The 17,990-nt window shown below is 37.7% G+C and overlaps 2 protein-coding genes across 9 annotated transcripts in view; both read left to right on the top strand.

The window, feature by feature from the left end:
* Positions 1-6,901, top strand: part of stn1 (STN1 subunit of CST complex) — a 9,766-nt gene extending 2,865 nt beyond the window's left edge. For both annotated transcript variants that reach the window (XM_067442637.1, XM_067442636.1), the window contains 6 exons: positions 1,061-1,228; positions 1,413-1,533; positions 3,307-3,457; positions 5,161-5,286; positions 6,281-6,353; positions 6,611-6,901. In XM_067442637.1, the coding sequence (XP_067298738.1) occupies positions 1,061-1,228; positions 1,413-1,533; positions 3,307-3,457; positions 5,161-5,286; positions 6,281-6,353; positions 6,611-6,768 (797 nt within the window). In that variant the 3' untranslated portion in view covers positions 6,769-6,901. The remainder of the gene's footprint in view (positions 1-1,060; positions 1,229-1,412; positions 1,534-3,306; positions 3,458-5,160; positions 5,287-6,280; positions 6,354-6,610) is intronic.
* A 1,067-nt stretch (positions 6,902-7,968) lies between these two features.
* sh3pxd2aa (SH3 and PX domains 2Aa) overlaps positions 7,969-17,990 on the top strand; it is a 157,590-nt gene continuing 147,568 nt past the window's right edge. For 2 of the 7 annotated variants that reach the window (XM_067441014.1, XM_067441007.1), the window contains exon 1: positions 7,994-9,039. In XM_067441014.1, the coding sequence (XP_067297115.1) occupies positions 8,968-9,039 (72 nt within the window). In that variant the 5' untranslated portion in view covers positions 7,994-8,967. Of the gene's footprint in view, positions 9,040-17,990 lie in introns of all 7 variants that reach the window. The other 5 variants (XM_067441011.1, XM_067441013.1, XM_067441009.1 and 2 more) reach the window with 5 other exon arrangements.

The following is a 17,990-nucleotide window of genomic DNA, read 5'->3' as shown; positions in this document are numbered from 1 at the left end:
TTGGATATCCGAATCATGAATCGATACGCTGATTCATAACCTTTCGAAACTTAGTTTTAAAATCGGCCCATTGCTATATAAGTCGTTATTTCGTTTTTTTTTTTTTGTGCACAAAAACTATTCTCGTCACTTCATAAAATGATTATAGAGCCACTGTAGTGAGATGGGCTTTGTAACGACGTCTTTAGTGCCTTTTATGGGTCTTGAGAGAAGAAATTACATTGTTGTCAATGAAGGCCTTTCTGAGTAATCGCATTTCAACTAAAATAACTTCATTTGTGTTCCGAAGATGAACGGAGGTCTTGCCGGTGTCGAACAACATCAGGGTAAGTAATTATTGATAGAATTACAATTTTTGGGTGAACTAACCCTTTAAGCTGCGCCAGAGCGATTTCATGCCACAGCGCTAAAACTGTATTTTTTTTGTGTGAATTTCTTAATAAAAGTGACGTCATTTGAAATCTGAGACACAGTGTAGACTTTAACAAAGCACAAAGATTACTGCGATTTATTGGATGGGAGGCGGGCTACAATGTTTTGTTCATTCATCAACTGAAGACAGGATGACTAATCGATTTTTGGGATTTAGGAGTCGATTTTGGGTCATAAAAATGAAAATCGATTAAAATCAAGAAATCAATATTTTTTACCCAGCCCTAATATATAAGAAAGCAGTCTCTTAAAAATCCACTTGTCCCTGACAAGCAGACAAGTGTTAATGTCGAGCCCTGAATGGGACATTTAAAAAAAAAAAAAATTGGTCATTTTTTTATCAATTGCATTCTTCCTGAATTTTTGTTTAAAATTGCTGACCCCATACTTTTGAACAGTAGTGTAACAAAGAATATTACATTTGTGATTTAAAAGCCTATTAAAAACGGAAATTCCTATAGTGAAAAGAATGTTTTCACTGCTGTAAACATTTCATCAGCAAAAATGTATCTTTCTTAGTCAAATCTTTTTAAAAATTTAAGCAAAGCAGCTGTAGATGTTGTAGAAAATCTGATGCGTAATGGATATTAATCCTGTAAGAGTACTAATCCAGTGCTAATGTCAACAGGCAGAGATCCTAGCGGATCCTCCAGAGGCTTTAACATTGAAGATGAACTCAAGCGAGTGAAGGAGGCTGAAAGGCAGAGTACCATGCTGGAGATCGGAGACCTGCTGAGGGTACGAGGGACTGTCAAAACCTCAAGGGATGCAAGGGAGATCAAGGCCACCTCCTTCTGTGAGTGAAATGTTCAGGGGTTTAGATGACACATAATATGTCTGTTCAATCAGTTAGAGTGAGCTTTTTTGCCGAACACATGTATTCATAGTTATTTTGCTGTAATCATTACTCTGTAGTTACAGTGTGTGTGTGTGTGTGTGTGTGTGTGTGTGTGTGTGTGTGTGTGTGTGTGTGTCTAAAGATAAAGTCAGTGACCCTGTGATGGCAGTGCAGATCTCACATATGCTGGAAATGCCTCAGCTGTACAGAAAGTGCTATGATCAGCCGTTCCAGATGCCGAGTGATGACCTGGGCGGCATAGAGTGAGTCAAACAGAATGATGGAGGTCTCATTCACATCTGTTATTTTACATGACATCATTTACATCTTACACCCGCGGTGACATTAACCTAATTGTGTTACAGGGAAAAAATGAATGCAACTATATAAAGTGCCTTGCGAAAGTATTCAGCCCCCTTGAACTTTGCTCGCCCAATTTTACAGTTTTTGATTTGTTAAAAAAGTTTGACATATCCAATACATTTTGTTCCACTACATGATTGTGTCCCACTTGTTGATGATTCTTCACAAAAAATTACAGTTTCATATTTTTATGTTTGAAGCCTGAAATGTGGCAAAAGGTCACAAACTTCAAGGGGGCCGAATACTTTTGCAAGGCACTGTATATATAATATATATATGCACACACACACACCAGTCAGTCAGGCATAACATTGTGACAGGTTAAGTGAATAGCACTGATTATCTCTTCATGACGGCATAGGCAAGCGTAAGGATTTGAGCGAGTTTGATGTGTGATGGCTAGATGACTGGGTCAGAACATCACCAATACTGCAGCTCTTGTGAGATGTTCACGGTCTGCAGTGGTCAGTATCCATCAAAAGTGGTCCAAGGAATGAACAATGGTGAACCTGCGACAGGGTCATGGGCGGCCAAGGCTCATTGATGCACGTGGGGAGCTAAGGCTGGCGTGGGTCGTCCGATCAAACAGACAAGCTACTGTAGCTCAGAATGCTCAAGAAGTTAATGCTGGTTCTGATAGAATGGTGTCAGGATACACAGTGCTTCGCAGTTTGTTGCTTATGGGGCTGCATAGCCGCAGACCAGTCAGGGTGCCCATGATGACCCCTGTCCACCACCGAAAGTGTCAACGGTGGGCGCTTGAGCACTTGAATGGTATTCCCTGGTGGCTGTGCTGATAATGTGTCCTGCCACAAAGCAAAAATTGTTCAGGAATGGTTTAATGAGCACAACAACGAGTTTGAGGTGTTGATGTGGCCTCCAAATTCCCCAGATCTCAATCCAATCGAGCATCTGTGAGATGTGCTGAACAAACAAGTCCAATCCCCAACTTACAGGACTTAAACGATATGCTGCTAACATCTTGGTGCCAGATACCACAGCACACTTTCAGAGGTCTAGTGGAGTCCATGCCTCAATGGGTCAGGGCTGTTTTGTTTTGATGTATATATATATATATATATATATATATATATATATATATATATATATACAGTATATATATATATATATATATATATATATATATATATATATATATATATATATATATATATATATATATCCCCTTTTCACACCATTCTTTGTAAACCCTAGAAATGTTTGTGTGTGAATCCCAGTAACTGAGCAGATTTTGAAATACTCAGACCGACCCGTCTGGCACCAACAACCATGCCACGCTCTTAAATCACCTTTCTTTCCCATTCTGACATTCAGTTTGGAGTTCAGGAGATTGTCTTGACCAGGACCACACCCCTAAATGCATTGAAGCAACTGCCATGTGATTGGTTGATTAGATAATTCCATTAATGAGGTCAGGTTTTCATATATATATATATATATATATATATATATATATATATATATATATATATATATATATATATATATATATATATATATATATATATATATAATATAAATAAAAGGGCTGTCAAAATTAGTTTGTTAACACTCAAACTAAAGAAGTCTTGATTCAGACCTTACATTTTAAATTACTTAAAGTATGAAACGCATAAAACATTAATATCTGTGGTCTTTAATTTTATTTACAGAGCAGGTGGTTCGTCACATTTCCACTCTTTGCTGTCTCGGTCAATTTTCACCCTTAAGGAGTTCCTCTTAGAGAAAGAGGTGGCCAGGTTTCGTCCTTACGATGTCGAGTTCCTCTTACATCCACTGATCCAAAGTTCTTCAGCAAAACAGGTACTGAGCCTGACCTTGACCTCCATTAAACTATCTATAGATAGATGGATGGATAGAGACTTTGTTTTTCTAGATAGATGGATGGATGAATGGATGGATGGATAGATAAAGATTTTTTTTCCCTAGACGGATGGATGGATACTTTATTTTTCTCTATGGGTGGATGGGCAGATGGATAGATGGTTGGATGGAGACTTTGTTTTTCTGGACGGACGGACAGATAGAAAGATAGATAGATAGATAGATAGATAGATAGATAGATAGATAGATAGATAGATAGATAGATAGATAGATAGATAGATAGATAGATAGATAGATAGATAGATAGATAGATAGATAGATAGATTCATTTAAAAACTAGTTGTTTCCTCTCTTCTTCACTGTTCTGTCACAATAAAGCTGAAAAATATCACTAAATTAATATCTTCTACAGCAGGGACGTGCAGAGAGTTCTGCTGGGGCTCAAATGTAAAAAAGGGCAATATGTATAAAAAAAAATGGATACCATTTTCTTTTTTTACAAAAAAGTATCTTATGCTCATCAAGTCTGCATTTATTTAATCAAAAAATAAAAAAAGTTGCCTAATATTGTAAAATATTATTATTACATGATGTTCTTTTTAACTTTTTTGTAATCAAAAAATCTTGAAAAGAGTATCACAGCAGGTTATAAAAAATATTAAGCAGCACAACTGTTTCTAACATTGACATTATATCTGACTTCTGAAGGATCATGTGACAAATAAGACTGGAGCAATGATGATAAATTCAGCTTTGATCACAGGAATAAATTATATTTTGAAATCTATTAAAATAAAAAAAACATTAGGCTATTTTAATAATATTTATAATAAATATATATCAAATAAATGCAGGCTTAATGAGCATAAGAGACTTCTTTCATAATGCTGCATAACTATCAAAAATGGTAATATAATAAAGTCCTTTCATGTCACCATTTCGCCATAATAGGCTAGGTGCCGGTGGCACTTGGGCTTCATTAACTTTGATAGTTTCGTCAAATAGTAAACGGTGTAACAATATACATAGGCGCCGGAACTATTGTGTGTGGGTGGGCAACGCCTCAGGCCGACAAGAAAAAATAAGCCATTCATTACTATTGTACACATTGTCATGCTATTATAAGTCAAATTTATTTTGTTTTATTGACCACAAATATTATCATTGATATTTGTCTGAGAAGGGCACTTTTGATTTATTTTGAAAAAGGGCAGGGGCTCGAGCACCCAAAGCTTCCCCCTCTGCACGTGCCTGTTCTACAGTATATGCAATATATAAGCAAAAGAAGGCAGCAAAAATCTTCCAAAGTAAACTGTCCTTGTTCAATGTCACTACTCTTGGCTGGATTATAATAGCATATAAGAGCCAGGAATAATTTGTGGGCACAGCAGGGTGGATGTGTTGTGCTGTTTGATGGCAGCAGGGAGTGATAATCTATAACACTTTTGTTATGAGATACTGCTAGTCTAGAGATTCAAGGACAGCAGCATATGGTGATGAGAGAGAAAAATGCTAATGAGAAGCCTGTCGATATCTTTGTTAGTAATCAAATGGGAACGTAGTACATTCTTTATTTGTTAAAAGGAGCTGAAATGGTCATTTTGAATGGTGCACCACAGAAATGTGATTCATTGTTTTGGTGACTCATCATTTGTTTAGTTTTTTTTTTTTTTTGTCTGAAGGAGTCAGATCAGCCCACAACGTCATTTCCTACGCAAATTCGAAAACTTCTGAAAGAGACTCTGAGCGTCCTCCAGGACGAAGGACACATATTTCGCAAAATACGGACCCAGGATGAAGTCTACAATGTATGTTCACACACACACACACACACACACACACACACACACACACACACACACACACACACACACACACACACACACACACACACACACACACACACACACACACACACACACACACACATACACCTCTTAACCCTACACATACTTTCTACATAGTCTTGTACTTCTAGGGTTTTAAAAGAGGATTATATTAAAAATTATGCCTTTTTCAGATTACCGTTCGTGCAGTGTGTACGGTAATATAGCTGTCTGTGAATGTAAAAGCTCTGCAATGTTTCAAAAAGAACGAACTGATTCTGAACTGCTGAAACGAATCATCAGTAATTCCAGTCGCACTAATCAATGTAGGTTTGTAACAGATTTGCATAATGCCAGCCTATGGTCTTCATTGGCTGTCGGCAAACGTTTGCTTTGACCCGCCCACAAACACTGTAGTTGTATTAAAGACAAAAAAAATGTGGTTGTCTAAATGTTAAGAAAACACTGTTTTCTGCCCTACGAAAGCAAATCCACTTTGCATTCACTTCCAAAGGATGAGGACTCTGGGTTGAATTGATGAGGTAAAACAGACATCATTATTACTGTTCGTATCACTGTGTATACAAGCGCTGATGAAGCTTCCAGAGCTGAAATTCAGATAGGGTAATGGCCATTTCGTTTCCGACACATGTAAGCGATAGCCCAATCACTGCAGAATGGCCAATATGACCAATTAGAGCAGAGTAGGCTCTCAGAAAGGAGGAGTTTATAGAGACCAGATCCTTTATCGAACGCTTTCAGACACTGTAAGAAGAGAGGTAATGCTGCAAAGTATATTGTGAGAAAATGAAAGTTGTTTTTTTTTTTACCTTGAATGCATGTAAAACCTATTAAAAGAGACAATATTGTCCTATTGTCTAAAAATAGATAATAGGGGGAGTTAATGTGGTTAAACCATAACTGAAATATAACTTCTAAAACTACAATTATATTTTCATTACTTTGGCTGCTTTAGGTAACAGAACAAGACAAAGATCTTCACACAGCGATCAAGGACGTTTTACGAGAGGATACCAAACGGGAAAAATGTGAGTTTTTTTTTTTTTGCATAATAGTTGTCCCACTCAATAGTCTCAATTTGAATCAGTACTCATTATATATATATATATATATATATAATGAGTACTGACTCAACTTGAGACTATTGACTGGGACAACCATAAATTATACAGTTATATATAATATAGTTTTTTTTATTGTATAATTAACAGTGTAATGAGTGGCATAATATACAGGCAGGTGGCCATTATTTCAAAATAAAACCTCATATGTTGTGTTTTTGCAGATTCTGAGAAAGGATGCCATGTCCTGCATATTTTGTCCAGCATGAGGCAGCGCTACAGCCAAAATCTGAGTCGAGAGGTGCTGGAAGTTGCTCTGACATTATTAGAGTGCAATAGTGACATAATAAGCACAACAGAAGCCCACTACACTGTTTTGTAGCTTAATTTTTTGAAAAAGAATCTCATAAAAAGATGAGCAAAGTGTTCAAAATAATCATGAAGACAGATTTTTAACAGTTGCAGAACCCTTTTTTTTTATATATATATAAATCATTAAAGTTATCTAAAGGGTCTTTGTTTGTTTACCTGTTGCTTTTTATAGTTCAGCATAAGAAACAGATACAGATATATTGACTTCAGCATTGTTCTTAATACTGAACTCACCTCTTTAATAGGCTAAACAAAAACATTTGAGATCTTTTTTTTTTTTTTTACTGTTTAACCTTTATGTTCTGACAGCTAGCTCCCATTCACCCTAAAGCGTACATAACACAAAGTTTCTGCCAACATCATGTTAATCTTGAGTACCCATAGAGTAGCACTAAAGAGTGAAGTCTTTAGTTTTATCATATTTATAAAAGACAGATGTGCTGTACCGATTATTTTCGAAAACTGTCAAACCTGTGGAGGTGTGCAGCGGGCGGAGCTAGAGTCACACACACACACACACACACACACACACACACACACACACACACACACACACACACACACACACACACACACACACACACACACACACACACACACACACACACACACACACACACACACACACACACACACACATACCGTGACCAGGAACAAACAAACACAGTTCCACAACTCCGTTACTGCTCCAGGGAAAAAAACTGCATCCACTGTTTCCTTAACGCTGGGTAATTTGGGAAGCTGAACAAGGTTATCTTTCCCTCACAACCAGAAACACACTTCTTTAGTGACATTGTTGATTGTGTGGTCAAGAAACAAATTAAGAGCGCTGCCAACGGCTTCCGTAACCTGAACGAAATTCGTAGATGGTCATGCTCTTGCTCTCGCTCTGGTTGATGATCTCGCTCGCTCACACTCACCCGGTAGAAGTGACCATACTAGTTATTCCACCATTTATGATGTCATAAAGGGCCATACTTAAAAAAAACTTTCAGAAACTTGTTTGAATACTGAAGGTGGATTGTCGTGAAACACTTCTCCTTTTTTGGCCCTGCTTAGCATGAGAATCCAACTCTTTAACAGTTTTAAATTAAGTCAGAATGCATGAAATATTCTTCATAATAATAATAATAAAATTAATAAAAATGTCCTTAAGGAAGAAAGTCACATGTTGATACAATATGATAATAAGGGTGAGTAAGTAATGACCAAATTTTCATTTTTGGATACAAATGAGTGGTTTAAAAGTGTTGTTGTAACACTCAATGGCCATAGGAGGTCACTGTGAGCAAATACACGTCACTGTCCGTGAGCACATCTGTATCTGTGCGCGTTCAGCTCTATTTATGCTCAGTGGCAGTATGAGTAACGGAAATCACGTCTCACACGGTCCTTGACAATCTTAGATTATACAATAGATACGCAACAGACCTTATGATTTTTGTTGTTCTTGCATTTATAGACGTTCTCCGTTCCTAATTAAACGTTTATCTTACATTGTTTTGTTCGAGATACCCAATTACAAAATTTCCCTCACAATTGGCTTTTAAGCAAACTGAATCAAACAAACAATGCATGGTCTGTAAAATCCAGCCATTGTCTCTTTTACAAAGGAAGACAATGATATCAACACAAGACTCGTTTCCCCCCCTGTAGAGGCTCTTAAACTGCAACAGAGTCCTTGTCAAGAAGCCCAGCCCCATTGCCCAAATATCCCAGTGTGTGCGCGCGCTTCCTGCCGGATGGACTTCACGGTGAATGCGCCCCGGCCTTTCTGACGCGCGCCGCTCACGTTTGAGGAGAACCCCCAGACTTCAGCGACACTACTGTAGTCCACACAAAGAAGACGCGCTCGTTCCTTTATGACGCGTCGATCCGGTTTCCAGAATGACACTGTAGAACGCATGTCGATTCGAATTGAGCTGGAACGCGGCGGTTCGAGAATCCGCTCTGCGCTGTGAGAGAAATGGATACGAGCATGTTCGTTTCCTGCAGACGGATATAAGTTTTGCCTCATTTATTACGCGATCTTCATTACGTCAAGGGGGAATAAGCGGACTGGTTAAACTGCCGGGCCGGTGGGCAAAAATCGTTTGCTTTCATTGTGAAGAAGAACAGCGATATTATTCGTGCACACGTCTTCGTGACTGTCCATTTACTCGGTCGCTGTCTGATTACTAACGGTGTCCCTGAAGCCTCCGTTTTCACAATGCAGTTCAGGACAGTTTTGGATGTAAAAGTGGTGGATGTGGAGAAGAGGAGGAATCCATCCAAACATTACGTGAGTTGGCTACCTATTCACCTTGCGTCCTTCTCGAACCTGATGCTGACACACAGAAAGATGCATCTGGATAATGATAAAGAACATTTGTGCAACATCATACACACGAATACGTTTTGAGCCGATTGTAGTTTGTCCTCTAAAAAGTCTGGCAGTGCATTGATGAATGGGGGCTACAGAGATAAAGAAACAGCATATAAATAAATAAAAGAGAAGAACGACCTCAGAATGAGCACTTGCACTCACTACTCTATCATATTCCCTTCATTTGGCAAATTATTATTGTAATGTTATTTATGTAAGCCTATTTCAGACACAAGGCGAGCTTGTTAAATTAAAACATGAATGAGTTTTGATTTAGATACACCATAATACTCATTTTAGAATAGCATTCAAATAAGCATGTCTTTACAGGTAATATCAGTTTAATAAGCAGGACAATTACAATAATCTGATCATTCTTTGAGAAAATGGGGAGCAAAATGATTGATAATGTATAAAATGTTCCAAAATGTTATGAATAATATTTATGGATCTCACTAATGATTCCAAGGAACTGATCAATGATGTGCATGTTTTGATCTGCTGGTCTCAGAAGGGATTGAACTTTGTCACACTTTCAAAAAAAAAAAAAAAAAACATCAAAACTTTTTCAAATAATTTAGACCACAACTTGAGTGACTGATTTGGGGGTTTAGTGGCTTGAAGAAGTGCCCTTATATGGCTGGAGTAGAAGCTTATGTATTTCCTGCAAAAGATGGACTGTAGGGTTTGTTTTAAATATTTATGATACCACATCTTGCAAGGATGTGCTAGACCATTATATAGATTAGTTTCGTACTTATACATAAATTATATAGGCTGAATTTGGTACACTTTTAACGTTATATAAAATCATGCCTCATTCCAGAGTTCAACTGTTTGATTACAAGTTACAAGTTATTTTGGGGGTCTGAAAATGCACAATTTGCACAAAAGCACAACAAAAACGTGATTTTGTGACAACGGAGACATTATGCGCGTGTGTATTACGTGTTTAGTTTATTGGTATGTGACGTTTCTTTACAAAGTCTAACTACTAACATCCAACTACTGGCCTGGCATTAATAGTCATTTTCGTGGATCAGTGTGAACAGGGATCGTTTTGATAACGTTGTGTCATCTGAACGTGGAAAAAGCAAAGGTTCAACTTTTACGTTTTAGCACATTGTTGTTGTGTACCCTAAAATGTTGCATTTTAAACTTGATAACCAAAAAACTACAATTACCAAAAGTATTGCCCTCCCTGAACATCCGAGGGCTCCACAAACAACTGATATTTTTAAAACGGGACTTAAAGCATACCTGTTTAGAAAGTCTTTCAATGTTTAAACTAATTAATTATTGTTATTTTTATGTATTTTATTTATTTATTTATTTTCCTCTCTTTGTAGCGCTTTGAGATTTTCCTTAAATTGTAAAGTGCTTTATAAATAAAATGTATTATTATTATTATTATTATTACCATTTTTTTGTACATTTCAGTTCAACTTTCTTTCCAATTATTTATTCTACAATTATAAGTTTTGACTGGCCATAAAATCAGACAAACCCAATTTAAACAGTAGCCAGTGAATCAAATATTTAGTCATTATTAACAACAGCACATTTTAACATCCAAATCAACACTTGACATTCATCAGTGGTTGTGGCTTTTTGTTTTAAAGAGCTTTTGCTCATTGTCTCCATCCCCTAACCACTGAGAGCTACAGAACTGTTCTCAGATCAGCATTAGTGCAACATCCTCCCCCATAACTCTCACTGGAGTCATTTGCTTTGCCATAGATTCACTGCATTCTCTCCCGGGAGAGCGAGACTTCAGAATATGCACGGCCCTATATCCCACAGGCTCCTACATTCTCTGGAAAGAGAGTAAAAAAAAAGAAAGGCAGTTGTTCAGTCTCATTAGTAATGTTTGTCAAACAGCTGGGTATGCTTTCCTTTTGAGAGAGAGATAGGGAAAAGGAGGGGGGAAATGTGAACCCACATGCCCTTGTTTTAATCCCCAGAAGCAGTCCGACTTCCTCTCTTTGAATGGAAGCTTGGCTGTATTTAGACAAAGTACAAAAAAACTCTTTCACTTCATACACAAGACAAGACAACGTTCTTTCTGCCCTTTACTTTGATCTGGGAGGTGCATTGCATTGGTATGAGTGTACTCACAACTGCTTTGGAAAAGAAGTGCAGGTTTGTCATCATTAGTCAGCTGAGAATCTGAAGTAGGACTAAGTAAAAATAGGGGATCATACAATGGAAAATGTCATGCTTCCAGACAGGAAGTGAGCACTGAAACACTCCTCTGAAGGTGGACAGAATTGGTTCTATTATGCCTTTGTGGGAATCGTGTGTGCGTGAGACATGTGTTCTCACACACTCACTTCATTAGTGAGCACTGGTTCCCAACAGAGACCCACATGTCTCAAATGTGTTTGTGTGTGTGAACGTTTCACGGAGCCGCCTTGAGGCTCTCCCCAGACAATCTGCTGTCTTGTCAGCTTTTGTATGTGACACATTTCCTTAGCAGTTTCCATCTGTTAAATCCCTGTCATAGGCCACTAAAAGACATGCATGCCACAACATCCCATGAATCGTGATTGTTTGCCCTGTATAATGACTATTAAAACACTTTGATTTAGTACAAAAACACCCCTAAAGTCATGATTGTCTCTCTCTCTCTCTCTCTCTCTCTCTCTCTCTCTCTCTCTCTCTCTCTCTCTCTCTCTCTCTCTCTCTCTCTCTCTCTCTCTCTCTCTCTACAGTCACACCAAAATGTTTTTTAGACACTTTAACATTTTCTCACATTATCACAGTTTATTCGCTATAGTTTAGAAAATGGTAATAAAATATGACAAACTCTGAGTTAAACTGTGTCAGAACAAATTCATCTTGACAATGTCAGATAACTTAGATAGAATGGTAGCCTATGTAATGGATTACAATCAACCAATCAGCTGTTAGATTGACAGAGCAATGCAATGCCCTGCACCCACTAGTAAAAAAATGTCTGAATAATTGTTGGTTTGACTGTGTACGGTATAAAGTAATAGTTTATTTAAAACTGAAATTGATACAATTTACTCACCCTCAAGCTATCGTGGGTGTATATGACTTCCTTCTTTCAGCCTAAGACAGAGTTATATGAAATAATATCATGTCTCTTTCCAGCTTTGGAATGGCATTGAATAGCGGCCGAGTTTTTGAAGCTCCAAAAAGCGCATCCATCCATCATAAAAGTAGGCAAGGCGAGGCAAATTTATTTACTGGTATATAGCACTTTTCAATGGTAATTCAAAGTCCTTTACATAGAAAATAATTAAAATAGTGATAACATATGCAAAAGAAAAAGAATACCATGTGTAAAAATAAAAATAGGAACAGTTGTAAAGAGAATAAAAAATAAAAAACAAAATAAAAAATAAAGGTAAAATGGTGATAAATAGATCCCTATCTGCCTGATTCTAAATTAGGCAAATGAACCCGAGGTAATCCATATGACTCCAGTCAGTCTTCCGCTAGAAATCGATTCTTTCATGAACGCGTGTGCGTACTGCCGTTGCCAGAAGCCAGTGATTATAGTTTATAAAGTTTTAAATATGGATGTTTTTCTTAAAAAAAAACAAAAAAAAAAACACATTGCTTCACTTCAGAAGGCATTTATTAACCCCCTGCAGTAGTATGGGTTACTTTTATTATGGAGGGACTAGGCCTGTCACGATAACAAATTTTGCTGGACGATAAATTGGCCTAGAAATTATTGCGATAAACGATAATATTGTCGTTCTGAGACCATTTTCATCTAAAATAATGATAATGGCATACAAATGCAGGTACACCTTTTCAAAGATCAATAAACTTTAATTTCTAAAGAATGTTTAACATGGAAAACATTTTAAATAACCACAATAAATGAACAAAACAACCAAAAACAATAAAAGCATGGACTCTCAAGTCTGTTTAAAAAAATGCATTTAAATAAAGTACCAAAAACAATAAATAAAACAGATGAAAACTGCAACGGATGATTGTGTTTTAGGCGCATATTAGGGGCGGCAGGGTTCACAAAACCCACGGTTCGGTTCGTATCACGGTTTTAGGCTCACGGTTCTCCATTCTGTACAGTTCTTGTTGTTTTTTTTCTTTTAATCCAGAAATTCTTCAGCATATGATATATTAATTATCCACAATTTAGGATACAGTATACATTTTTTTTTTTATATCATAGCCTAATCATGCACAAACTGAACTTGACCATCTCTGAGGAAAGTGATATTTTGATACAGCAAGAGAGAATACGTTGATGACATGATTTTCATTTTTTTGGGAAAAAAAGGACAATGTATATTGCTATCTCTACAGTAACTTATGTGCCTTTTTAGCACACAAAGATTGAACTGAAGAATTAACTTGCGTTTATCAAACTTCAGTGTAGCTTTAAGCCTCGTTTATATACGACGCGTCCGCTCGAGCGCGAGGGTGCGCGCGGCAAAAATGACGTCGACGTGGAGTGAGACCCCATTTCGGTTGGCGTTGTGCACATCAAATTTCGTAACTTTGCGTGTGGCTCCACAACCGAAGAGCCATGAGTTCCAGACGAATCTGCTGGGCGAGAATGACGCTGCACCCGGTCTGCGTGTCGAGTATAAACACCTCCCCAAACGGACGAGGCGCGCGCAGTCAACGAGAGAGACGAGGAAAACATAAAGCATGCAAATGGCAATTATCGCGGCCGGAAAAATTATCGAGCTCATTTTTTTTATCGTGCGATTAATTGATTTATCGACTATCGCGATTTTGCGCACTTTTTAAATCTCCAAAAACGTGGGCGCTATTCAGTGCCATTACAAAGCTGGAAAGAGACAGGATATTATTAACAGGATATAACTCTTTCCCGCCAGAATTTTTAAATCACGTTTTTGAGTCTGTCTTTAGTTCACTGCAGTTTTAAGGGAAAAATGCTCAGCAATGGTGTTGCCTTATAATTTTCCACATGGTTTGTCTGAAAGCATGTTAAAAAACGTCACATATCCACAACTTTCCCGAACTCTGACCTTTCCCATGATCGCTATGGCAACATAGAACACGCCGGTAACGAACTTCCGGTTTATGTTAGTCTGTACTGTTATCAGCTAAACGCTTGGTTGTATTATCAGGATTGAGGAGTAGACTTTTACAACAACGCTTCAGGCAAAATGATCACATATCCCAGATGGTCGCATGGATCTGACTATCTTACAAGAACTTACTAATATCTGTAAGCAATTCACCTGAGTTATGCGGCGGAGACATTTTGCCACTGTGTGGTAGGCTTGGCTGTTCCTATGAACCTGTTCCATTAATATGGAATATTCTACATCACATTTCTTGAGTTTATTTGAAGCTCGTTGGGCATTGAATGGAGTGCGTAGGGTGCTAGGCAACATGTCAAACGGGTCCGTTTATGTTGCACGGTTTATGGAAGCAAGGTTTCGGAGGTGTGAGACCCAGGCGCTCAGCGCTCATTAACCCCGGCGAGAGTAGCCTTAAATCGGCTCGTCCTTCTGACGACTGCCGCTGCCTGGCAGAAGCCCCTCCCATGACGCAAATTCACATCTGTTGTGTAGTGAATGAAGCGAATGGAGTATAAATGTTTACGCGTCCATGTTAGCGCGAATAGCGCTATTTATTCGTGTCACTCACGTCTGCCGTGAACGCAGCATAACTGTTATGTGTGCTAAACCAGAACTGAGATAGCGTCTACCGGAAGTATCGAGTGTCATGGCGACGCCCACTAAGACTTACAGGAAAGTTGTGGATACATATACAACATTAAAAAGTTGATTTTCGCCACAGGGGGACTTTAAGGTCATAGTTCACCTCAAAATAAAAATTCTCTCATCATTTACTCATGTCATTCCAAAACCTACCAGAAAAGTTGTCCATACTTTTTTCAAGTCTTTTTGAAGTCATAAAATAGTTTGGTGTTACAAATAGACTGAGTGTTAATACTCCGATACAGAATGTTGATTACCACAACAAAAACAATACATTTACTCATCCCTCATTTTCTGTTAAAAAAGAATGAGAGAGATAACTACCAATGGAATTAAACTGGGCCAATTTGGGGAGAGTTTTAAAGCAATGCACGTGAACCTTTGAATTTATTAAAGCACTTTTGTTAAAGTGTGAGTATTATTTGAGCCGTAAAGTTGTTCTCTTGGTTTTTATGGTTGTTTTAAGGATGTAGGCGTTACGTTGTCAAGACAACGAAGTTGTAAAGTTGCACATAAACTACTGTTAAAAGGTGTTTTTTTTTCAAAGGTTTTTTTAAAGATGTCTATTCTGCTTTTATTTGATCAAAAATACAGTAAAATGTTGTGAAATATTGTTACAATTTAAAAATAACTTGTCTATTTGAAATATATTTAGAAATGAAATGTATTCCTGTGATACCAATCATTACTCCAGTCTTCAGTGTCACATGATCCTTCAGAAATCATTCTAACATGATGAGTTGCTGCTCAAGGAACATTTCTTATTTTTATTAGTGTTGAAACTAATAGTGTTTTTTTGTAACGGTCACTTTTGATCAATTTAACGCATGCTTGATGAATCAAAAGTACTATTTTATAAATAAAAAAAATAAATAAAAATAAACCTTTTGGATAGTAGTGTGACTTTACACATAAAAGATATACAACAGCAGTCATGTTAACATGCTAATTATTTACAACTTCTAGCTAAACTATCGAAACGAACGAACATTTACAAATTCACATCCATTGTAAGTGCCTCAGTAACCCAGATATTTGTTTTTTGGGGGAACTATGCCTTTCTTCCAGAATTTAGTATCAGGCAGATAGGGATCTATTTCTCACCATTTTATATATATATATATATATCATTTTGTATAATTTTGTATAAACACTGTATTTTTTTATTTTTTTATTTTTACGATGGTTATACAACTTAACATCTTTTTAAGTCATTAATTGAATTTTCCCTGTTTTTATTTTAATTCTTACACGGTATTCTTATTTCTTATGTTATCACTATCCTAATTAATTTCTATGTAAAGCACTTTGAATTGCCATTGTGTGTGAAATGTGCTATACAAATAAAATTGCCTTGCCTTAAACTAGCCCCGCTCCCTCCATATCCCACACACATCCTATACCAGCGCTCACATACGTTGATGTTCTGATGAATGACTCCTGCTGCATCCTGCCTGTCTTCAATTTCCACGTTTTCATTTCCCATCCTCTTAGCTTGTTCCTTGTCCAACATGACATCTTGGAGCACTAAAGCTCATTGCTCCTTTCTGTACAGTTACTGTCTCCCTGCCGCCAGTCGCGAAGCAAATGCTATTGCTTTCAGTGCAGCTTGATTACATCATAGAGGACAAATGATGCCAGAGCTGCTGGTGACAACATGTGTGGGCAGGAAGAGAAGGCCCTGCCACAGTAGAGCAGCCTTCATGGGAAATGGCTTTCTCTCTCACGGTAACTAATGATGGCGTCACCCATAAGGAGAAATTACCCTGCCAAGGGGTTTCCTGGGATACTTTATCAGAATTGTATCATATTTTCCAGTGCATTTGATACATTCTAATGGTTTTTCGGTGGTTCAACAGCTGAAGCTTGAATTACGTGAACTAATGATGTGTTTGTTTATGATGTTTTGTTTAGCTCTTTATTGTCTGGGACACTGGGTCTGGCTCTCTCAAAGGGCGCTATGATGAAGGATGAGATTGTTGAGAGGGTTTGAAAGGCCACGTAGGTGTAATGGAGCTGAAAAATAGCAGTGAAATGTTCCTTCTCTGACAGTTTTGTCTACACACCACCAGTTACAACATCCAGTAGACTAGACGCATAAGATCTTGTGGAGGCGGCTGACAATTCGCTCCAGTTTAAGTGTCTGACTTCCAAAGGTAATAATCAGAATTTCAGATTATTGGTTTGTTACGGTTCCTAAATTTAACAGCGTCCTCGTTAGTGGACAATAAACCTTTTCTGCTTTTCACCCAAAATACAGTTTGGGATTGTTCTGGAGGGGCAGAGTGGAAAGTGCTACACCCAACACAATGTGTTGATGCACAGTCGTCAGTTTGTTAGTTCTGGTGTTTCAAAAAAACATAATCTGTCATACTTTTTCCTTTTAGCTGGGTTTCTAAAAATCTAATAGGCATTGCTTATGTGTAAAAGTGGGCGGTTGTATGCTAATGTTGCAGCATATTTTTCAGTTGTTTCAGGGTGATCTGGATTTCCAAAGGTGGTCACGCTGAAAGTTTGATGTGTTCGCTGAGTTGACACTTTTTCATCAGCAGTTCTTCAGGAAACATGGTCCCCTCCAGTTTCACTTCCTGTACAGCATCCCTTTCCGGAAGCTGGAATGTCTTTTGTACATAGGTATCGGGGTGAAAGAGGTGAAGTTGGGTGACCAGTGGCACTGGCAAACTGGAAATGACCACAACAAAAAGCGAAGGAAGTAGTGAGAGAATGAGTGTCAAATGGGTTCATGTTCTTTGGATCTTTGTTGATCACAATGCTCAATGAGGAGGTTCAGACAGCTAACTTTCATCTTTTGATCCCTCTGCCTTGATCTACATATTGTTTGATTAATGATTTACAAGATTATCGCTTCCTGGGGGAAATTCCAGACTCTCCAGACTCCCATTACCAGTGGACCCTAGACTGCTAGTTTTCATCATATTTATAGATTTCACTTGACGTCACAACATTATAGGAACGCCTTTTTTTTTTTTTAAATCGATTTTAAATAAAACCCAGATCAACAAATCCTTGACTAACATTAAACTTTGCTTAATTTCATCATTATTGGTTCAACTCACCCTATAATGGTTTTTCACATTAAGCATTTAACATACTTTATTTTTTAGGGTGGACAGTTGACAGGCTGTGCTGCAGTTCTGTGTC

This window comes from Pseudorasbora parva, chromosome 4, assembly GCF_024679245.1.
Source record: "Pseudorasbora parva isolate DD20220531a chromosome 4, ASM2467924v1, whole genome shotgun sequence".
NCBI classification, from domain to species: Eukaryota; Metazoa; Chordata; class Actinopteri; order Cypriniformes; family Gobionidae; genus Pseudorasbora; species Pseudorasbora parva.
This window is presented reverse-complemented; position numbering and strand designations above follow the sequence as displayed.